Source organism: Crocodylus porosus, unplaced genomic scaffold (assembly GCF_001723895.1).
Source record: "Crocodylus porosus isolate Cpor-Errol unplaced genomic scaffold, CroPor_comp1, whole genome shotgun sequence".
Lineage (NCBI taxonomy): Eukaryota > Metazoa > Chordata > Crocodylia > Crocodylidae > Crocodylus > Crocodylus porosus.
In genome coordinates, this window is record NW_017728918.1 from 47,379,959 (window position 1) to 47,404,936 (window position 24,978).

A 24,978-nucleotide genomic window follows, 5' to 3' on the forward strand; every position below is an offset into this window, starting at 1 on the left:
AAAATGTAGTTGAGTGGAAGTGGAAAAATGGTGAAATGGCTGTGGTTTGTAATGTATTTTTCCCCAAAGGTAAATCAATTCAGATGCAGTAGGTAGTTTTCATCTTTTTTGTTAATGATTTTTTTTCTAGCTGAATAGTCTATAATTTGGGAGGTTTAATCTGCATTCAATACAGTACCCTTCTGCTTCCCATAATTTGGGTGGACTTAACAACCCACTGAATTAGTTTCAGATATGCACCCTTTCTTCTTACATTAGCATTTATTTATTAACATTACCCAACATGCTATAGTTTAGTTTTCAAACAAGTTTCCAAACGTATAGGAGAATCTGCCAAATTACAAGTTTATAGCTCATACATAATCTTGTTAAACATTGAGGCCAATCAGACTCACCTCCAGCCTTGGAAAAGTCTTTGAAAAGATTATGATCATATTTGTGGCAGTCCAGTGGGAAAAATAATGCAGAAGGGAAACCAGCATGGATTCATAGCAGGTAGATCATGCCTGACTGATCTGGTTTCATTTTATGACAGGGTCACAAAATGGTTACACACAGAAGTAGAGGTAGATGTCATTTTTTTGGATTATAGCAAGGCCTTCGATACAGTATCTCCTTGCATTCTCATAAATAAATTAAGAGGCTGTGACATAAATGTTTACATGGTCCGGTGGGTGGCAAATTGGCTTAGCGGTTGCACCCAGAGACTGGTAGTAAATGGGTTGGTATCAACCTGGAAGGATGTGAGTAGTGGGGTACTGCATGGTTCAGTCCTTGGACCTGTATTCAATATCTTCATCAGTGACTTGGATGTGGGTGTGAAGTGTACTCTGTCCAAGTTTGCAAACGATACTAAATGTGGGGTGAAGTGCACATTCCGGAGGGTAGGCAACAATTGAAGGCAAACCTGGACAGGTTAGAAAAGTGGGCAGTACACAATAGGATGTATTACAACAAGAACAAGTACAGAGTGCTGCACCTAGGGCGCAAAAGTATCTAGCACACCTACTGGCTGGGAAGTGACCCTCTTAGCAGCACTGAAGTGGAAAGGGATTTCGGAGTCATAGTGGACTTCAAGATGAACATGAGTCGTCAGTGTGATGAAGCTAACTGCACTTTATCATGCATCAGCAGATGCATGACAAATATAACCAAAGAGGTGATACTTCCCCTCCATGTGGCATTGGTCAGATCACAGTTGGAGTACTTCATCGAGTTTTTGGCACCGTACTTCAAGAAGGATGTCGATAGATTTGAGAGGGTCCAGAGGAGGGCCACTCATATGGTTAGGGTCTTATAGGACAAGCCCTGTGAGGAGAGACTGAGGGACCTGGACCTCTTCAGCCTCTGCAAGAGAAGGCTGAGAGGTGATCTTGTGGCTGCTTACAAATTCATTAGGGGGATGCAGCAATGGATCAGAGATGCTCTGTTCACCAGGGTGCCTCTTGTGGTAACAAGGAACAATGGTCATAAACTGACAGGGAGCAGTTAGCTTAGATATAAGGAAATACTTCTTCACAGTAAGGGTGGCCAAAATTTGGAATGGGCTTCCAAAGGAGGTGGTGCTCTCCCCTATCTTGGGGGTCTTTAAGAGAAAGCTGGATAGGCATCTAGCTGGGGTCATCTGACCCCAGCACTCTTTCCTGCCTAGGCAGGGGGTCAGACTCAATGATCTGTTGAGGTCCCTTCTTCCCTAGCATCTATGAATCTATTGTTTCCCGTGACTTTAAGAATCCTCAAATTATGTTTTTCTTTCTAGCCATCATCCTAAAAAAAAATAAGATTGTGAATTTTTATGTACCCCCAAATTATGGCATATGAATTGGGGACTGCAAAGGATTTTAACCACAAATAGCAGGGGGCATAAGAAAGAATATTTGTGTAGGTGTTAGTATAAAAGAATAGTAATGTAACTGGAAAAATAGAAAGGAAAGTTACCTGCATTGAATAACAGTTAATGTTAAATCTATCATTGTCTTAATAGTATTCAATCCTGGGTTGACTACCATGGGAGGCAACAGATGTGCCTACAAGGACTCCCACCAAATTTGATGAGTTTGATACAGCTGTAACATTCCAGCTCTGCCATACAATGTTACATGTGGTTTGGCTTTAACAATTTATTTTTAAAATATCCAGATGGTTCAAAGATGGATTTGTTTCTTTTTACAGGACATCCAGGAACTTAATTCTAAAAATGACAAATAAACACCACTGGACACATCTATGCATGGTGATTTAAGGAGAATTAGCAATTTTTAAGGTACATTAAAATTAAGGTGCATGGGTCTACATGTGTGCACCCTTAATACACCTTAAAAATGGCAATTTTTAGCCAATTGTGCTTAAATTTAATACCCGCTTAAAGCAAATATAAAATTTAGGCATGATTACTTAAGGCGCCTTAACCAACATGTAGATGTTATAAGATGCCTTAACGTTATGTGATTGAGTGGGCTGGAGCTGAGCCCATGGAGCCCGTGCTGCTACTGGGCATTGTCAAAATGAAGAAGCGGTGGGTATTGTTCTGCAAGCGCAGACACTGCAACTACAATGGTGGGTCTGGCAACAGCGGCCCCTGTTGATGTGTGGTAAGTCTGCAGAGGGGGCAGGAGGTGTCAGATCTCCTGTCAAAGCACAGGGGAAAGCCACCCCCTCCCCCCTGGGACTTCCTGCAGGGAAAGAGGACAGTGTGGTGTGGGCAGGGCCTTTGCTAGTGGCTCCCCCATGCCTCTCCCTCAGGGTGGGTGGTAGGTGCTGCCCACCCAGGATTCAGGTGCCTTTAGAAGCCCATGCTGGGGCTCTTGCCTAGGATAGCAGGTGGGCTGGGACTGTGTCTGCCTCCAATGCCTGGCATGGTTTTCCATGATCCACCCACTTCCATTCCAGGCAAACGCCTGGCCTCCGTGCCAGACGCTGTGGGTGGGAAAGGAGGCATCAGCTCTTAGGAGCTCTGAGCAGCTCTTGGGGGCTCTGACCCTGGGCAGGCTGGGTGCAACATGGCTGAGGGCTGAGCCTTGTATCACATAGGCCAAGAAGAGAGCTGTCACCAGATCCATTGCACCCAGCCAGAATCATGCGAAGCCCCCAGGAGCTAATGCCACCTCTCCTACCCATGCTGCCCAGCACGGAGGCCAGGCCTGGGATGGGTGGGGCAGGAAAAGCTGTGCCAGGTGTTGGGGGCAGATGCAGTCCTGGCCCACTTGCTGTCCTGGGCAGGAGCCCCAGCACAGGCTTCAAAGAGTGTCTGAGTTCCAGGTGGCCAGAAAGTAATCTGGCTACACTGCCTGGCCAGCAAACTCACCCCAAGGGAGAGGCATGGGGGAGCCACTAGTAAAGGCCCTGCCCACACTGTGCTGCCCCCTTCTCTTGCAGGGAGTTGTGTGTGTGTGTTGGGGGGGGGGGTTCCCCTGTTCTTTGACAGGAGCCCTGGCACCTTCTGCACCCTCTGCCAACTTACCATGCAGGAACATCCACTCACCTGCTGTATCTTCTTCTTGGCAGTACCAAGCAGCAGCGTGGGGCCCCTTGGCTCTAAGCCACTGTTGTACAACTCTGGGGAGGCAGGAACATGGGGAAGTGGTTAGATCTGAGGCCAGGGCCAGGCCAATCACATCTTGGAGGACTAGAGCTGCACCATCTGGCTACACTGCCAGTACTTCCAGGGGCTGACCAGGGCAGATTGCCCACCGAGCAATGATAAGGCACATTAAAGCATCCTTGTGTAGATGTGTGCCTAAATTGCCTTAATGCACTTTAGCCTAAGGCACATTAAATTTTAGCACACGTAAATTCATGTGTAGACACACCCACTGATAACCTATTGTTAGAGATATGCAGTTATGCTGCATAAAAAAATACAAGGAAGTAGTCTAGGCAAAGCCATGTTAACATATGATCCTTAGAAAACAAAACAAAAGATTATAACACGAGAATGAAGTTTTATTCAAAGTATTAACAAAGCATCAATAAGTTATGATAGAAATAGAAAGTAAATTCAATTTGTGCAAGTGAACTCAAATAAGGGTCCCATCTATGATCATTAATAGAGATAATCTTAGGGTACTAAAATTTTGGACCACTGAAATGGGGAAAAGATGTACAAGAAAACTGAGACACACAACAATCAGGCACTAAGAACACAGATAAAAGATAATGGGATATGGTCCCTTTAGCATTTTACAGCCATTTGGTGGCCAAAAAAATTTGGTGTTAACATACCTCTGAATGGATAAATGTCCTCACCATGGACTCTTTTCAGTCACTCCAGAAGAGTTCAAGACCAGAATGAACAGAAGATTTGAAAGTTACAATTAAAACACATTGGCATTGAAAGATGTGGAAAACCCCAAAACAAAACAGTGATTTACCAGAAGACAAAGCACGTCATTTTGACCTTGTTCCCCAGAATCTATATAGATTGGGTGCTTTACCGGGGCTTTTTGGCCCTTTTATCTAGAATCATAGAATCATAGAATCAATGAGTCGGAAGGGACCTAGACAGATCATCTAGTCCAACCCCCTGCCATGGGCAGGAAGGAGCACAGGGAGTGGCAGGGGGTCGGATTCATTCAGTTTTTAGATAAAAGGGCCAAAAAGCCTTACTGAAGCACACAATCTATACAGGTGGTGGGCAAACTAATGCAATGCCTCTTCTGGGCATGCAGTATGCTTGGTGGTAGGGGCGTGCTGAACTGAAAGTAAAGTGCTGTAAGCAGCCATTATTCTGAAAAATAAACTCCAATTCTGTGATGTCCTGAATGCCCTTGATTCTTTATTTTCAGAGTTTAGCACTTTGCAGGACTACGCCCATTTTGACTAATCCTAATGCAGTTATTTTTCAGTGTAATTTCTGGGGGATTTAGGGAAAACTCTTGTTTTCCATGGGATTTCAGCAAAGCACCATTCATCTGCCCAAAATCACTTGCAAAATAACAGACAAGGTTCTTTGGGTGAATCTGATATCTTCACCCAAAGAACCTTGTCTGCCTATGTCCTTAGACTAACATGGCTACAACCTACACCCTTGCAAAATAACAGAATTCTCATCTATCATACTGTCATATTTTTAAAGTATTATTTTAAATATTTTTCAGCACTTTTATATTGCAGCAATAAGCACTATAAACCAATAATGGCTAGTCAGATACAAATTCTATTAACCAGCTATAAATAATAGCAGCTATAATGCTTGTAGAAGCTATTCAGATATTGGTTGACCATCATTTCAATCGGAGAAAGAAACTGGTGTGGAGAAAAAATATGTTCCTTTTCAATATTTTTTTTCTCTCTCTTTTACTGATTGCTAAAATGTCCAAGAGGCCTTTAGGTCTAATCTACGATGCTAAGTTTTATAACAAGATCAATTTTCACAACATTTTTACTGCAAATTTAGGATATACACTAAATCTGCAGGCCTCATAAAATATAACAGTTCAGATTGTTTTAGAAATGAACACATTTGACAACCACATCAAACTATTTATCTGGCACCAGGTTTATAATATTTGCAGGAATGACATAAACACTTTAACGCAAGCATCTCTATGGAAGTTATAGATGGGGGAAAATAGTCTAGCTTCATTTTCTCTGTCATTCTATGACTATCTAAAATATGCATGACTGGACTATGCTGTATTATTTACTAAAATTAAGTACTACTAGCAAAAATAAGGTAGCTATCTAGTGCTAATACTACATACATGCACAAATATGAGGAGCACAGCTCATTAATCATTTAGCAAGTTACTCACCCTACACAGAGAGCCTGTCAGCTACCATTGATCTGCCCATCTGAAGAACAGATTTCATTTTACTAGTGTACACCTGCTGCTGCATGCAGTGAAACAATGTGCTGCATCTTGTGCGTACTTTCAAATTAAAAAGACAGGTGGGGCTTGAAATTAAAATAATCTGTTTCAAACCATCAAATCTAATCACAGGATGCTAGAGCAATTGGACTGTTCAAGTTTAAGCAACAACAAGATCTCTTAACCCCCTCATCACCTGGTGATATAGGATCACCTTGATATGCCAGAAGGGTGAAGAAAAAGGGTTTGGAGAAGAAGCTTACTTATAAATTCCAAGTAATATATAGTTTTGAAAATAAGGAAAAGACTTTACAGGACAGTGTAGGGGCTGGTGGAAGGTTGTCTTGGCATTACAGTTTAATTTTTAATAATAATAGTAGTATTACACTAAGTGCTTATACCATCACACATTATCATTATTATTAGATAATCAATTATTATTACATTTATAGCTGCCTTTCTATATTTGACAAATGCATTAACTTTATATTAGGTGAAATACATTGGGAATGATTAATCATGGGGCTCTTGTTATAACTGCACCATTTCATACCTCATGTCAGAATTTAATGACAGAATGAAGATAGTCTAACCTCCTCTAAGCAAATAGTCACCATCTCTGTCTACTGCATATCGCAAGTGCTTAATAAATAGTAATATGCACCCCACATCTTTGGTTGATATCAACATATGTAAAGATGTATGAATGCACCTAGAACATAAATACCAGACTACATGTGCTTCCTTGTGAAAAGAATACCAGATTTTCTTGCATACGACATTCCCCAGGATAAGATACCTTGTTTTTAAAGGGCAGACTGAAGGGGGAAAAAAAGATCTTTCCTAGAAAATATTAGTTAGAAGTAATAAGGAAGGGAATATCAGCAGCTGGGGGAGCCCAGCATGCACAGTGTGCTGCTCCCTGGGCATGTCTACAGGTGCATTTATGCAGGCTTAAATTTTTGGAATTTCTGTCTTGTGTAAGCTGATTTTTGGAGAAAAGGTGCATGTTTTATGCAAGAAAATGTAGTATTAGATGTTATGACCTGCTTTGTTCTACAGAGATATTTTTTCCACACTTAGTAGGGGGAATAAGAGTTCTTCACACAAACAACTAGGAAAATATGCTTATCTTCTTAAAAATAAGGCTTTAGAATTGAGACCTCCAGCTGCAAATACACTGCATGTACTCAGATCAAAGGGATTGTAGAACATGCATTCTACTTATCAGGATTTTTATTTTACCAAGTATTTCCTTTTCTTTCTCATCGTTTGAGTGACCATTCCATTAATATTTAGAGACAATTGGCTAGAAGATCTAGAAGAATTTTTTCTTCAATAAACAATGACCTGGGAGTTGTTTGTAATACTTTTTCTTCCATTTTAAACACATTTTCATATGTATTATTGTTGCTTCATTAAAGCATTTCTGAAGTTATTGATTAAAACAAGAAATAAATGGAAATCAAAACTAAAAACATGATTCATATGTGATAAAGTCATTCTGAAAATGGAAACAATTTTATTTTTTTAAAATGGCTATTCTCTTAAATATCATCATACCTACAATACCATTTTAAACAGTCCTTAAGTATTGTTATTTAATATAGTACGTTTCCTGAATTACAAACTGGGTTATATTAATATGAGTAAGTTAAGCTGCAGTAGTCTTTACTTCTAAATAAACACAAAAGTGAAAGTAAAACTCAAGTTATATGTAGTAAGAACTTCATGCACATATGTAATCAGCAATGCTCTTACAAAATTTTACCCTCAATGAACTGCACTTACAAAATTGCTTGGTTCATGGCTGGCTTGTATGGTTGATATTAAACTTCATATCATAGCACCTCCTAGACCTTCTGTTAATATCTTGAAACAAGACTTGGGCTTTCATAATTGACCACTAGTGCCAGGGTTTCCATACTAGCCTGCAAATATGAGTAATCTGCCTTGAGCTTCTGTCATTATTTCAGATTAATGTGGTTCTGCTATGCATAACTGTCTCCTGGGTTTCACTATCCTTAATGTCCCTTTATTTATTTTAACATTTTTGATGCCTCTATGTTTAGGGTAGAAGCACATAAGAAATTTAAAAATGCTGCAAGAAGAGCTATTTCTGTGATTTTTCCAACTTACAAAACCCATGATTGAGAGAGAGCTCCTAATAAAACCTAAATTTACTGGGTAGATTCTTTTTGTGCTTAACGCCAGGAAAGAATGATTCACACTCTGATCAGGTCTTCCAAAGAATCATCGTCAGCAGTCAACTTCAAGGGAGGATTCTGTATCTTGGGTATATGAAGATGGTATTTACAGCCCTGGCTCACTCACCTAAACTGTGGGGATGTGGCAGGTTTTCAGTTCATGATCACTCACTCTTTGTTTCCTAATGGGTGACTCAGCATATGGGTGTATTTAGCTTATTCTTCTGATCTGTACATTGAACCTACATGCTGAACCCTGGGTTTTGCATTTCATTCTGGGGGTTAGGTGCTTGGAATATGAATGCTGCAACACTGACTTATAGGCAACTTATATCAGGTCTAGCCCTCAACTTCATTTGGAAAAGGTTGAGATAAATTTAGAAAAATGAAACCTTTCAAAATAATGAAACCTCCATCATGAAAAGCAGCAGCATGGCTAGAGGCAAAGTGATCTCTATCTTTAGCAAAATAATATAGTTTTATTCTTTTCTAAAAGTTCATTATTATATAGCAAATTGTTAAGTGGTCAGTTCTGAGACAATGAATACATATTCGAAAACTATATGCATTCATAATACCCTGAACAGTTAACTGGACTGTGTTTACTCACCAAATATTACATTGTATCACACAGATGCACTGTATATCTACAGTGTATCTACCACATGTATGCTTTTATACAGGGTTTATACATATACAACCATATACATTTTGAATATTTAAAGGCCAAGCAAAGGCCAAATATTCTATTGAGTGCTGCCCTTCATTTCGATTTCTATATATGAATATAAATATTTATTAAGCCTTAGCTATATTAGCATCATGCATAACACCACTACATAACTGTGTCAGCATTTTCTTTTAAACTCCATCTGGCAGGGAAAAAGATCCTTGAACTAGAAACTTTCTATCTACTAGAAAGTTTCCTGTTAAGAGTATGATGTAAATTTACAGTGTTTAAGATTCTGATACCAATACTCCAATTAACTGATGTATCACCCCATGGAACTTCTTTTAGCCCTGTACAGTACCATTATACAGAAATAAAGATATAAGAAATTGACCAAAAACTAGGACTTTCGCAGAGTTTAACATAAAACCTGAAATACTGCAGCTCCCTAGATGCTGAGTGTACTGCTGAACTATGAATGTCTGTTTTGTGGATTTGTTACAACCTTAATTCTGTGGGGGTTTTTCTTTCATTAGCATATCTAATATGATTGGGTTCAAATTCTCCTCATTTGTATATGCATACGCCTAAGTAGCCAACAAAAAGAAAGGAGAGAGAGAATAACGTATTGGCTCCCTTTCTACTCTTCCTATACTTTCATGAAGCTATCATTCATAATATTTTTCCAAAGCCCAGCAGAGTCTTCCCAATAATGTAATCATCATCTTGTTTATTGCTATTATGGTAAAAATACAATTTCATTTTTCAATTCACAGCAGATGTTAGTTGAGTATAGGTTAGCTCTTTATCTAAGTGCCTTGGGCATAATAGCTAATCAGTCATATTTAATCGATATGTTATTCAGCCATGTAGATTCCCGTCTATAATTTTAACTTTATTCAGATAACCTTTAGCCTCAGTACATTCTTCACTATTTTGTTTAGCCAAAAGAGAAAGAGAAATAAATGAGCTATGAAAATAACATTCTGAAACTTATAATTATGAATATACCATTTATAAAATAAACTTAGCAGTGTCTAACCTTTTTTATTCTTTCCAGTGTTTTTGGAATATAGTACTTCTGAACTATTCTGATCCCACTGCCCTTGAAAATAGTTCAGATGTTGACATATATTTTAGAACTGATCAGGATCATGCATCAAGAATTTTGTTAACAGCAGCTGATGAGGTATTGGATGGGGTACATCCTTATTTGGTAAGGCAAAGGTGGAGTTCATCAAACTCAGTTTCTATCCACACTCTAGGCTGTTAGTAGATACAAACATTTTTAAGTCCCAGCACCTTCAGTTTAAAATATTAGACAAAAGCCTACACAAGCACAGTTTGAGGATCATAGTCATGTATGAATATTAGTTATTCTCTTTAAAAAGGCTAAAATGTGACAAAGTGTCTCCTATTGTTAGGATTTTCATTGTCTAGGCTGCTACTGAATAAACATGACCATACTTGTTCCAGTTGGTTTGAAAACTATTGAAAAATGTAAATAACCATTGAGCTTAGAGTAAACAGTTGAATGTGACATTTGCTTTCATTTTAAATAGCTTGAAATGAAGGGGAAGAACAGCATGACATTTAAAGCACAATCTATCTTATTCTGTGTGGTTCCTTATAGGATTTTCTGAACAGCATTCTCCATTCTCTCCAAAAGATAATAATGAGATATGTTTAGCTAGGCCTGTGCATGAAACAAATGGAAAAGAAAGAATATTTTCATCTAAAATTACTCTTTAGTCTGAGAGAGGCACCATCATTAGAGGTGCAGATCAGCATAGTAGCATCCTTCTCCAAACAAGTTAGTCTTTAAGATGCCACAGCTTCTTCTTGACTTCAGATTAATATGGCTAATCACCACTCTGTATGTATACTAAACTCGGGTAGGTGATCAATCTAAAAATATCTCGCTTTCAACACGGGGTGCAATGGAACAGCCTTATAGCAAATGTTCTGTAACAGGAGTCTCATGTTCCAACATCCGATAGTATAGAGACTTGATAGAGTGAATAAAGTTTCCATTTCAGCCAAAATTGGGTACTGGTGTCCTGAGCCAAGTGATCTTTGAAAGTGAAAATTTCAAATGACATTATTATCTGTGCAGGACATGTTGCAGTAGTTTCAGATTTATTCTGGATCTCAGTCACAGATCTATCACAGTCCATAAAATTAAAGGACATCAGCCAGCATCTTCTGAATGAAGGATACATTTTTATTAGCATAGTTAAGGCATGTGCATCTACATGTGCATGTGCTTACTTTGTAGTAAACCTCCCTAATAATGAATAAATTTGCTACCTGAAAATGCAAGTAGCAAATTTACTTGACATTAGTAATGGTGCTATAGTGCTTATTGATTCATTGATTTTGCTCCCGGTCAGCCATCCACCAGGGGGCAGGAGATTTCTCCCTCCCCCAGGAACTGCCTGCTGCCAGATCAGGCTCAGGAGCCTAAGTGGAGACTATATGTCCCCTGCCCTAGGAGCAGGGAGCTCCAAGCCCCCTGATCCAAGATTGTGATTGGGAAGTGGGGGCTGGGAGATCCTTGTAAAGATAAAGATTTCCCAGCCCCCACTCCACCATAACAACTGTGGAGAAGGGGGCTGGGATACCCGTATCTCCTAGCAGCAGATCCACAACCATGGGGCTGCTGCTGGAAGATGCTTATCTTCCAGCCCAAGCCTCCGACCATGGAGCTCTGGCTGGGAGGCAAGCATCTCTCAGCAATGGCCCCATGGTCAGGGAGCTGCTGCTAGGAGATAAGGGTCTCCCAGGCCAAGCCCTGTGATCATTGGGCTTGGACTGGGAGATAAGACTTAGGCTGGGAGATAAGCATCTCCCAGCAGCACCCCCATGGTCATGGAGCTGCCACTGGGAGTTCCCTCCTCCCCAGCCAGCTCCATGAGTGCAGAGCTGGGGGGGAACAAGTTCTCCAGCCTGTTCCCCCCAGCTCCAGGCTCAAGGAGCTGGGCTTGGAACAAGCTCCTCAGCCCCCACCCCACAAGCCCAGGTGGGGAAAATGTCCCTCTCCCCCAGCAGCAGAGAGTTTCCAGCCCCAGTTCCTCAATCATGATCACAGAGTAGGGGCCAAGGTTCCCTCCAAGGTGTGCACCTTCCCAGCAAGGTTCCCTCCAAGTTTTAAAATCTTGCTATGCACTAACTTTTTAATGCTGCACACCCACCTGGAGAGGAGCTGGGTGTGGAGAGCGGCAGAAGCGCTGTATCTGGTGTGGGAAGCTTACTGTAGGCAACCTCCTCATTCCTCAGGCAGCGGCTCCTCCCTGAGGCAAGGCGAGGGTGGAACCAGGGGCTCGGGCAGGATGCCTGCTCGCGGTGCCGGGGAACTACTCCAGCTGGTTTCTTTACCTTGTTGTGGCTGGAAATTCTGGCTGCGACCCCTTACGCTGCATCCAGTGTGCCAGCACATTCATTTAATTACCAGCCAAGCAAGGGAGGAGTTCCCAGCTCTATTCCTTCCCTGGCCCCAGGGAGGGTTCAGGGGGCCCCAGAACTACATCCTGCAGGGGGTTCCCAAAGGTTGTGGACCAGCCCTGCATGTGATTTCCCTCTCATACAAGTTTTACACCACTATAAGTTTCTATTGTTCAATTAAATCACTGCTGATTTGCAAAGGCATAGATGAAAAGAAAATATAAACACCACAGAAGGAAACCATTGCATGTAAATGGCACACGTGACTTCTAGTGGTGCACAGAACTCTATTTCTGCCTTCTTTATTTTCTTTATTTGGGTAAAGCTATTTAATTTAATATGTAAGTACCTATAGGAGTTTCTTCATCAATACAACCTCAAATATTGAGGTTATACTGGTATCTGATTTTGCGTGAGGGGAATCAGACCCTAACCCTCTAGCTGTTTGTGACAACTGACAATTTTACCTCTTAAATTTGTTCATGAATGTAAAATACCCCATGAACACAATACCTTGCTGCTGTCCTTGAGACACATTGCAGAGCCCCACCAGGCTTATTCAAGCAATACATAAGAGTGCTTAAACAGAACTCAATTACTATTCAAGTGGTCATGTGCTTGTTATGCTGTTAATGGGAAAGGATGGAAGTGGTGTGCTCACAGACACAAGTGGCACATTCACAGATTGCTGCACCTTAGAGGGAACATTGGCAGGGGATGAAGCTTGTTCCCAAACCCACTCTGCAATTTCAGAGCTGGGGATAGGATAGGAATAGGCTGGAAGCTGGGAGCTCCCTGCATGCAGACAGTTCCCCACCCAGCCTGGAGCTGGCTGGGACCTGCCCCTGACTAGGATAGTTCCCACCTAGCCCCAGGCTGCACAGGGAAGCAGTGCAGCCTGGAGGTGGCTGGGGAATATCCTGTTTTGGGCAGCACTCTGCCACCTCCAGGCTGCACATGCAGAGTTCCCCATGCAGTCCAGGGCTGGCTGGGAACTGTCCTCATCAGGGGCAGGCCCCAGCCCAGTGCCCTGATCAGGTGATTGAAGTATGGGGCTTGGAAAGAACTGCAGGGGTGGGGTAGGTCCCAGCCCCCTGCCCCAATCTGCCAGTGGAGCGGCTAGCTAGTCCCACATCCTGAAGCTCTTTCCAAACTCCATGTCCCTGATTGGGGAGCAAGGGCCAGGAGTTCCCTGCTGCCAGGGCAGAGGGACATTGTCTCCACCTCAACAGCAGGCAGCACCCTGGGGTCAGGAGACAGCTGTCTGGTGCTCCCTGTCAGCTGCTGGGCTAGCACCCAGGGGAAGCCTGGAGCTCCACCTCCGGTGGTAGCAGGGGCCCACTGAAGGGCTGCAGGGAACTGGGTGCAAAACTTCTCCCTAATCCCTGAATGTGTAGATATCTACCCAAAACCCATTACTGGGCACATCTACATGAGACGCTACGGTGACCCTGCACTGGCAGGCACAGACTGTGATGCTGATGCCACATCACTGTAGCAATGAGCTATGTTGCCATAACTTATTACTACAGCAAAACAGCATTGAAAAATAACTTTGCACTGCCGGGACAGTGCAGTACTGATGCGCACTGTTAAGTCATTTAGTACTTGCTAATGCAAATGTAGATGCACCCACTGTGCAGTAGCTTACTTCACAGTAAATCTAGGCTGTAGTATATGCATGTGTAGATGTGCCCAGTGTGGTCAAAACAAAATTAATAATTTTAGCTTCTATATTTACCAGAAACTCTTTCATAACTATATTTCATCTTGATCCAAAGGATTAAGCTGCTGAGAGCAATTAAGAACAGTGAAGGATGGGACCTGTTGCTTCTAGGGGCTGTATTTTCCTATGAAATATCTATTCAGGAATTCACTCTTAACCTGTGGCTATGCCACCATATGTGGATCTAATAAATGAATTTAATTTTATAAGTGTTTTAGCAACTTGCCAAAATGCAAAGGACAACTCATCCCGGAATAGTTTTGATTCTCTTGTGTGGCGATTCCAAAATTATCATCTTGGTTTCTAAAGAGTGCATATTGATATTTTTAGTATATTTCTGGAACATGATAAAAGGTAATGGTTCAACAACAGAACAGTGTTAATGAAAAAAGTAATAGAATTGCAATCTTATCTCATGGGCTTTGTCAGTAAGCGATGCTAAACAACTGAAATGATCTGTGACATCCCTTTTATTTACTGTCTTCTAACTGGATCACAGTAAGAGAGGAATATTGTAAAAAATGCAGACTGGGGTTTTTCTCTGTCAGAGAATCTGGTAACTGATGTTGCTTTTGTATAAATTTGAGTTTAAAGGATGCAATTAAAATGCAATTCAACACTAGTCTTAATATATGAAAATATTCTGCTCAATACCATGTAGTTTTATCCTAGTTCACAAAATTCATTTTGACAAAATTCAAGGAAATGTCTTTTCATTAGCTTTCAGATGACTGGCATCACAACCCTCCCTATCATCTAATTCATGCTTTTCAGCATCCTTCCAGTAACAATAAAAGAACTATACAATTCAGTGGTAAATCAATATCCCTTAAAGGTTTCATAAATGAGCCAGAGCTGCCAATTTTCAGTTTCTTGTATACTATATAGTTACTAGACACGGAAAGAAGTATTAAATGAGAACTGAAATCAATTCATGTACTGAATTTGTGGGAAAAAAATTATGAGCTTGATTCATAATGCATTTAGTGGGGAGCCACACTTTGTGGGTTTTTTGTTTTAAAAAAATAGTAGACTAGACAATCTTCAAAAGGCTGTAATTCTTAAAATAAACTTTTACTATATTGTTTTAGCAGCTAAAAAAGGTATTCTAGGCAGTAGATTTTAGGCAGACAACTATTACTACACAATTCAATATATAACTCCTATACCTAATTCACTGCATTGTACACAGAGGGCACCTCTACATGAGATCCTACTGCACAGTGGTTACTGCACATTTAGTTAGTATTTATATAATCAAGTACTACATAATGCACAGTAACCAGGGTTACTGCTCAGTACCACTTGCAAACACCTTTTTAGTGTTGTTACTGCATGGTATCTTAATAATACTGGAGCAGGGGGTGCAGAAGCTGTAGATGGCAAGCAGAGGTGGGGAGGGCAGGAGGCTGCTGTGGTTCTGATTCTGTCCCGACCCAGCCTAAGGGCCAGAGTTACAGTCACAGCAGCCACCTACCCCCCCTCCTTTTCTATATGAATCTAAGACAAGGGGACCCTGCCTCCTATGCTGATCAAGGGGGTAGAAAAACATGCTTTAGATCTGAGTAAATATGGAACTAGATTTGAGCAAATAATTTTAAAATAACCAGCAAATACTTGTTCAAATTTTCAGTGAATGTGCCTGAATTATGATCTTTTCTCTCTCAAGGTTTGCTTTCCATCTGGACATTAAAACAACAGAGTTTCCAGCATGAAATCTGAAGTACCAAGTCACAATAACTGACATTACTTGGACAGTCATGCACTTGACTATTCAAATAAAATGAACAGAATACGTGGAAACAATGGGTCAGGAAAACTCCTCTTGCAAAAAAAAATCAACAATACAAATGGAAATTGTAAGACGCTCATGGATAGCCCATTAGCAGAAAATGTAGCTAAATTTGTTGGATAAAATAAACTAATTGTGAATTATTCTCTTAGCCCTAGGTTTAATTATGGGCAGCAGCAATCACAGATAAGTCATTCATTGATGGTCAATATATAAAATTCCTTAATTCATTTCAGTCATATATAATGCTGCAGCATATGTGGGAGGTAAATTTAGACTAAAAACACATAGGTTGTTTCATTTAAAAAGTAGAGTCTTTGTTCCTAATACTTTATTTAAAAACACAGATATTTATTTGAGGTGCATACCTGAACTATACCTGAACTTCTACCTGGAAAAATGCACAGGATTAAACAATCTCACTTCTGGCATTCTTGAAACCAAGAGGGGTTGTATTTACAATACCTTCAGTCTCTTCAAGGTACCACTGGTTTTTGTATGCCAACTTTCGAACAAAAGCCAGTGGGAAGTCAAAATACCTCTAGCTGTTGTGTTCTAGGTTCTGGATCCAAGACTTAAAGCCCACCATCACTAAAAGTTTGCACTTGGCCCATAAACAACTAAATAGGCAAGGTGGGAACCAATTCCTAAAAGTTAGATGTGGAAGCTGACCTTTAAAATACAACATCAAGGCAGGAAGAAATCCCCTGACAATATTTAATACATATTTTTTAAGATAAATCAGATAGAAAATAAAATAAGCATAACTTATCTATAGTTGACTGGCTTTGAGGTTTTAGTAACTTTATGAAGTTTTGGATTTGGATAAATGTTTTCCTAGTATCACATACTTTGAATGCCTCAGCTTTCTCTTATACTTCCTAATATTAGCCTTCCATAATTCTTTTTTCCATTTGCGACATACAACAATTGTATTATAACTGCAACAAACCTCTTATGTAATTGCAAATAATAAGGAACCTACCTTGTAATTTCTTTAATTACCACACCCTTTGTCCTCCCCCAGGTACAGGTGTACACACACATGCACGCACACTGATGAGGGAAACAACTATTTTTGCTTTGAACTCAAAGGCGATACTTTCCAACCAACAGGAATTTGCTTTAGTATACTATGACAAAACATAGCTAGAATGTAGAAGAGAAAGCTTCTTTTTTTTTAAATTACCGTATATGGCTAAGATTTTTGACAAAAAAGAGCTTTTGGGTAAATAGTAGAAAAATATACACATCTGATGGACACAATATGGACTAGTTTATTTTCCTTTTTATGTATCTGAAGGTTAGTTCAAGAACAATTAGGTTTCATTTTGCTAGAAAAGGCTGGCATCTGTAAATGTGGATAGGCAAGATACTGAAAAACTCTGTTAACTAAATATCTTTTACTGTGAATTTCCCTTCTCTTTTTCCAGCAGAACAACGTAATGAACCTAATGTCTATCTTCTCATCACTTTTTTTCGATGGATAGTTTTAAATCACAATTAGTGGAGGGGAAGGAATGTTCATGAAATATTTTTAGTTACCATAGTTGAAAAGGTCAGATATTATAATTGATAATACTATTCCCACTATTTAAATGTTCGTTGTTATGGTGACAGTTCCAGGAGGAACCATTAACACAGATCATTTGGAAGCTTTAATGTTTACAACACAATTATTGTTAATACCTTGTAAGAGAAGGTGACAGTTAATATTCCTCCTTGTTAAATATGTATCGCATCTCAGTTTTCTTTAATTTCTATTTGCCCTATTTGTACCCATGAGAACTTAAGGTTTGAATACAAGTAGAGACACATGTAAGCTATAAGTAATTTGAACTATACACCAAAAAAATCATCATAATAGATACACTTATATAATACGTCCTTAAAAATCACTTAATGTTTTTTGCCCATGGTATGCTCTTGGGAATACTTTTATTGTTCTTCTGTGAGGTACGCAGCTTCAGCCAAAGTATTCTACTCATACCCAAAGCTAATGAGTGTAAAATTAGAAGAGGCCATAAAATTATTTCACTGCTTAAGTTATGCTTTTGCAGACACTATGCGGCCCAGACAACACTTGAGTTTTTTAAAGCTATACAGGGCACGTAGCATAGTGACAGGCAACTACTAGCCCAGAGCCCTTAAATTAGAAAGCAACTCAAGCTAGCCAAAACTTTGCTCATATCTATTATTAACACATACAATTACTTACATATTCTTCATAGGCTTCATGTGCTGGAGGAGGGGGTGGTCGGTAGCCTGGCACAGCTGGAGCTCCCCTTGCTCGAGGGGTAGGGACACCCCTGGCTACAGGAGGCACTGGGAGTGCTCCACGTGTCACTGGTGTCCCTCTAGGTGCTTGGGCACCTCGTCCAGGTGGGGGAGGAGGAATTGCACCCCCACGTCCCCTAAGAGAAACATGGAAGTTAAATTAATTTATTTTGAGTTAAAGACAAAAACCTGTCTGAAGGAGCTTATTCTCTTACTACTGTTGTAAACATTATATAATTCCATGTTTTTAGCAGCAGCTGAGAATCACCTAATCAAAAACTCTTGGAACATGTCTAACAATGGCTTAGAAGAGGGTGACAGTATTACTACAAATACAAATACTTTGCATATTTGTCTAGTAACCCTCTTGCACCTGATTCCTTTCCTGCATTCACCAGTGCAAATGAGAGTAATTTCCTTTAATTTAGTGGACTAACACTGATGTTCAGCTAACATGAGGGGAGAATAAAGACCTCCATCTCTCAGTTGCAAAGCTCTTTGTGGCAGTGGGTTATTATTATGTTCATTTTGCTGCTGGGGAATTCAGGAGACAGAAATTTTGGCCAAGCCCTGGAAGAAAATGAAATGATATAAAATAGAGTAAGACATTTCTCCTCTTATCAGTCTCCTGATTTTGCAGTTGCAGAAGGTAGGGGGAGAGCAGAGTTTTATTTCTAGCCTTTTTCCAGGTACATTATGCACAGAGAGATAAAAGAATGGAAGTAGGGTTGAACCCCCAACATTGAACTACATTGCATCCACCGAGTTATGCTAGCTAGCAAGAAGGAAGCAGAGGAATCTGTTAGTCAAAGAAGCAGTTGATTACTAGCTCTCAGGGTACTTCTCTGAGCAAGGGATGCATTACTCATACTTGAGCCTCCTTTGGAAGAGCATAACCACTGAAAAACTCTCTTTTGTAGGATATAAACTTGTTAAAGGAAGTCACAGGGAAAATCCTTAGGTGGTGCACTTCAGCAGAGCTTCACTGAAGTCAACAGAGCTGCACTAATTTAATCTAGTTGAGGACCTACTATATTACATTTCAAATATGCTGCTTTTGTATTGTTAAGAATATTTTTAACTCATTTGTTTTTAATAGTGTTTTAGGCTGAAAATATTCTTGCACTCTTTGATTTTGCCCCTTTTTTGCTTATCAGCCATTGATTTCTTTTTATATTTTATAAAGTAAAAGCCAATATGGTTCTGCTCTGTTTACCTCCCTGCTTGTGATTAAATAGAATCAATTATGCCTATAAGCACTGTGAGGAGGGTCCAGCGGTTAGATTATTCTTCTTTTACTGTGACTGGAACACCAGCGTTTTTGTAAGTCCTACAAAAAAAAGTATTTTTTTTTAAATATTCCTTGAGAGAATAACGATTCTTAAAAACTATATTTAAAAGCAAGACAATATCTTCCATTAGGCTACATATGGATTTCAATACAAGGGAAAGGACAGATTTTAATCTTAAAATCTTTTAAAAAAATTCTTTAAAAAACTGAAACCTCATGTCCTCTACTCTGCCTTTGCCAAAACAATAGTAGAACAGCCAGAACTACTAAAATGGCGACGCTACATTAAAATAATACAGCACAGGCAAGAAATAACATAGAAGGTCAGGAAGAGATCTCTTCTAATGATGTAGTGCCCAGTCTACTTCAGCAAAAGCTGCAGAGACTAACTAATGCTGAGGAGTCAATATTATGATTTATTATTTTACAGCACACAAGAGTGCATTAGTCTTACAATACAGTAATGTAAATGTGATCCCTTCCCTAGACAACTGAATTATTATCCAGTATGAAATTCACTTTGACTGTGGCATAGAATGCATTTCTTTTATCAAGCCACATTTTAACATTGATAATAGTGTAGAACCTCCACTACAAATGAAGTGCTCCTACTGAAAAGTGGGACGCAGGGCAGAATTCCATTTCACTTAAACAATATTTACACAGCTATACAAATGCTGTTCTTGGTACTTACAACAGTTTGCAAAACTATTTCATGTGCAACATGGATGCATAAGAATTCATACAGCATACCAGATGCATATACCTGAGTTTGAGCCCCAAAACTGTAGCGCAGCAAAAATGAGGAGGGTCCTCCCATGTTTTAGCTCAATGGCCTAATGGTTAGGGCACTTATCCAAGAAGCAGGATACTGAGTTTATATCTCCCCTCACCCAGAAGGAGTTTGACTCTATTGGTGTTTATAGACATGTTCTGGAAGGCCAGGAGGTATGTGTGGGGGGTCTTTAATTAGCAGAGCTCTGAGAGCTGCATTAATTAAAAGTGCCGGGATTATGACATGTATCAGTGTCCCAGGGCTGAAAAATGGTGGCAGGGTGCTTTAAACTAAAGCTTGTCAAACAGGACGCTGATACACGTGATGCTGACACACATGGTAATTTCCATGCTCCAGCAGACTCAATTACAGCACATCGGAGCAGCCTCCCTGTACATATATAGAAGGCTTGTATTTCCCCAATGTCACTGAAACCAACAGGCCACAGGTCAGGCCTTATCAGACCCTGGTTGAGGGTCTGCCTTGTATTGAAGTTAAGCCTCTGCAACTTACATTTTATAGTGCTTGGATAAAATAGATTGAGCAAAGTGGAGAAGTTTCTGCTCCATTGGGAACAAATATCTAGGCTAGCACCCATGTCCTCTCCCTCTCGGAACAGGAGCCACCTGAACCACATATCCTCTAACTGTCCTCTTCCTTTTGGTCCTACATACCCCCCTCTCTTTGTTGTCCAGGGGTGAATTTCAAGAGGAAGACTGGAAAAGGAACTAGATAATGCCTAATCTTGGCCTGGTGGTTACAGAACTCTGCTGGAAAGTAAGAGAGATATGAGTTCAAATCATCTCTGGATGAAGGGGGCCTAAAACTTGAATTGCCTACTTCTTGGGTGAGTGCCCTAATCACTAGGCTGTTGGGCTAAAGCATGAGAGGGGACTCCTCCTCTGGCATCCAACACCCATGAGTCAATTATTTAGTTAACTGTATCATAAATCATGTTTTTAAATGTCATGGTGTTTCACCATGGGCTGGGCTTCTGTAGCATGAATAAAAGTACAAAATAACATACCTTGAAGAAGCTGTAGGTGCTACACGGATTCCTCTTCCTCGAATTCCCCGTCCACGTGCTGAATCTTCAGAACCATTCAAATATGACAGTTCTCTCAGTTGTTCCTGACGAATTTCATCATTGTAGTCCTGAAAGGCAGATCGTGGAACCAACTAAGGCTTCAGTGTCAAGATTGACATTGTTGTCAAACCACTCCTACTTGGTCAAATGCACCTTTGCTTATGCATGTCATTTGTATCTCTGCTGAAAAGCAAATGCTTGTGTTCAAGTGGTAAGAGGTACGTGAACAGATAAACCCAAGTGAAAGTACATGGAATTGTGCATGGATTTAAAGTATTCATGAAGTTACTTACACACAAATAATAGTTATGGTTTTCAAATGTGTCACTTGGGAATTATTTTGTCTAGAGGCAAACATGGAGCAAAAAAACATGTTTACATCTTATCTATGCCAAACACAGTCTATTTGACACTGTTTTCTGGCACAGGGAATGCTAGCAATTTAAAAAGAGTAATCTTGATTGGATAATGTAATTATGATATATGCAAGTGGATATACTACATTAAGTTGGGCTGTCACTTCCATACATATCTACAAGATTTTTTCACCCTATTGAATATGGACTTCATCAGAGGTGATGCATGGTGGGGCACAGGGGACATGTGCCCTCCCAGATTTCTGTACTAACTGCAGCCTAGCTGGAGCCAGGGCCCAGCAGGAGTAGGCATGGTGGTCCAGAGTTGTGCCCCCCTCCGCTGTCAATATGCATCATTGATGGACTTTATGATACTCTAAATACCAGCTGATCCAGAAGGGTAAAATGAGCTATCTCCAGAGCTCTGAAATGTTATGAGTAAGTGGTAAATGGGTGTCTCTGTTAAGTGACAAAAGAAAGGTTCTTTTTATTCTGATCTTAGAGTATCAACTTCAAGCAGAACATCAAATTAATTCCATATTTTACTGATAAAACATTGTATAGTACATCTATCACAGCCATTTTATATTATAGGAAATACATTGCTCTACAGTACTTAGTTCCTTAATCTTAGTCAGCATCCCCTATCACTAGCCCCTTGCTTAAGTAGTTAGCTCTTCTATCTGCTGGTAATGACAATAAGGGTCTAATGCAGTTCCTGGCTTTCTGACAGTAGAACTGTGGGACAGTTAATCAGTGTTCCAAAACAGACAAGATTATTGAATTTCAGCTCTTCATTTTTTCCATCCTTCAAGAAACAACTAATCTGAAGAATAATCATATTGACTGACATAGAAGGATCTGAGAATGCAGTGGTAACTACCAGTGTTCAGATGCTTGAATGACCAGGACATATGAAAGTGGCACTTTTTTTTGCTAAATTAAAAAGAAAGACAAACCTCATTGTTGCTTTATACACAATTATTTCTCCTTTTACTGGATGAGTTCCACTAGCCAGCATGTGAAAGGGATGGACTAAAGAGGACTTGGCTTATTCTATGTGCTTCACCACATTCTTTCAAAATATCTTTCAGGGAAGAAGACAGTCAGCTGATAACCTTATTGTTGAGAAATTGGAACCTAGGCTGTCTAAAGGCATAAAGAGGCTTTTAACTTCTTTATATGGAAGTGCAGTAGTTATAATCTAGTTTTAAATTTTTAGTGAAATGGGTTATAATAAAAACTACCAATGGAATTTCAGGTTAGACAGAGAAAACATAATAATGCTAAAATAATAGCTACATTGGTAGCATAAACTTAATCCATAATAAACTGCCTTATACAAAATAATGCCTGGCATGTCATACCAAGCCCAAAGTACATTACAACAATCTATGCTCTGATTCCATTGGATGGGATGCAACCTTACGGATATGGAACAGGGATTACTATAGTTACAATACAATCCCCAAACTTTTGTTACTTAAATCTACAGAGATTCACTCAGACATCATGCCGACATGATACAATTTCAACCCAGGACAAGAGAAACAGAATCCTTCTGCTTGTCACCTACAGTCCCAGCTTGAACACTTTGGACACATCATTCATGACCTCTTACCCTTCTAGAAAATGGCAACTATCTGAAGGTAAAAATGGGGGCAAACCTGTCCTGGCTTTCAGACAGTCCTTCAACCTCAAATGATGTCACTTCAGCAACAGGCTATCTAACTCCCATTCTCACCAAGGCACCAGGCCTTGCAATAGACCCAGATGCCACCTGTACCCCGTCATCAACACAGACCACATCACTAGACCAAATAACACAGATTTGAACCTAAGATTTATTTTACCTGTAATCCTACCAACATCATATGTGCAATCATCTGCTTACAATGGCCCTCTGTTATTTACGCCGGCCTGATGAAATGATCCCTACATGCAAGAACGAATGAATACTGATATGACATCAGTACTGAAAGGACATAAAAGCCTTTGACAGAATACTTAAATCTCTTTGGATATTCCATCACTGACCTCAGTGTAGCTGTTCTTACATAGATAAACTTTGAAACCTAACTTGAACTGAAAATTGCAGAACAAGAATTTATCCACAGACTGGATTATGTTAAGTATAGTTTAAACAGGAACTATGGATTATCCCATTACTGAATTAGCTTTTATAACCAAATGTCTCTATGGGTTTATTGCTGTTTCCTTTTTTCAATATTGCTTTCCTTCCCCATTTCACCACTTTCCCTTCCTTTCCTTCCTCCCTTTTGTATCCTAATCACACTTTCCATTTTATACATGGCTCTCTGCATGTCCTTTCACAGCATCTGCTGAAGTACGTTTAAGTTTATGAGGGCTTATGCTATACATCTCTGATTTAGTTAGTCTATGGGTGCATCTACATGTGCTTCTTTTAAGCGGGCTTAGCCAGAAATCCCCATATATAAGATGTATTAAGGGCACATGTCTACACATGTAAAATGGTGATTTAAAGCTACGTGAGCCTAAATTGGATACCCGCAAATACCAAAGTCACATTAGCTCACACGAAGACATACTAATGCGCATCTGCGTGTGCACTAATGAGACTTAGCTATTCATGCCCAAATTTAATGTGGCTTAATGCACATTAATCACCTAATGCACCTTGATCACATTATTGTTCCTTAACCAAATGCACATTCAATTTAGGTACGTGTAAATACACATGTAGATATGCCCTATAAGATGCATACCCTGGCCCCTGCCTGACTTCAGACTAACACAGCTAATTATCTTTCTCTTACTTGATTATGCATTTAGTAGTGTTAAGGAAAGATATTCACATGAATTAGCCTGGCATGTAAAGCATGGTAGGACAACTATAAGTTGCATTAAATAAGTAAGATTTACAGACACAACCAAAGAAGCACCATGTACTGCATCTATTGTTTGTTTAACATTCATAGTATGAATAAATAATTCCAGGACAACAACTTGGACAACTGAGTTTCTAGAATAATGCTGAGGGATCCCAAACATAAATATGAATTTGTATTATGTAAGATAGAAGGAGGTTTGGGAAGGAAAAAATGTAAACATATAATGAAGAACAGAGGCTGGAGTATTTTGGGCTACTGTCTAAATATCTGTTCCTCAAGACAGGTCTATTATAAATCATTGCTTAGAAGAAAAGTTCCTTACCCAGATTAGTGTTATTTTTCAGCTATTCCTCATTCACATCTGACCACCACTGAATATTTGTATTTTAATTTCCCCCATTAATGAGAACCAGGTAAAGGACAGCTGTGAACCCTAACATGTGAAAACATATTATTTTGTGGCTCAATGCCTTTGATTGATCAATATACTATTTATTGCTTCTCCAGACAAGATAAGGATGGAACATACTGTTACAATGGCAATAGACACACTTATATGAATATATGTGCGTAGCAACAATTTAGGGAAGGATTTCCTGAAAGAGAGAGATTTCATTTTAAATATTATAAAGTCTATACAGCTCACTTATCACACATGCCCTTTACAAAG

The 24,978-nt window shown here is 39.7% G+C and overlaps 1 protein-coding gene across 1 annotated transcript in view; it reads right to left on the reverse strand.

The window, feature by feature from the left end:
- The window catches only part of KHDRBS2 (KH RNA binding domain containing, signal transduction associated 2), a 739,858-nt gene that overhangs the window by 248,151 nt on the left and 466,729 nt on the right, over nt 1-24,978 (reverse strand). Inside the window, exons 5-6 of the mRNA XM_019537588.1 lie at nt 21,020-21,147; nt 17,868-18,063 (exon numbers count right to left, since the gene is read on the reverse strand). Of these exons, the coding sequence (XP_019393133.1) occupies nt 17,868-18,063; nt 21,020-21,147 (324 nt within the window). The remainder of the gene's footprint in view (nt 1-17,867; nt 18,064-21,019; nt 21,148-24,978) is intronic.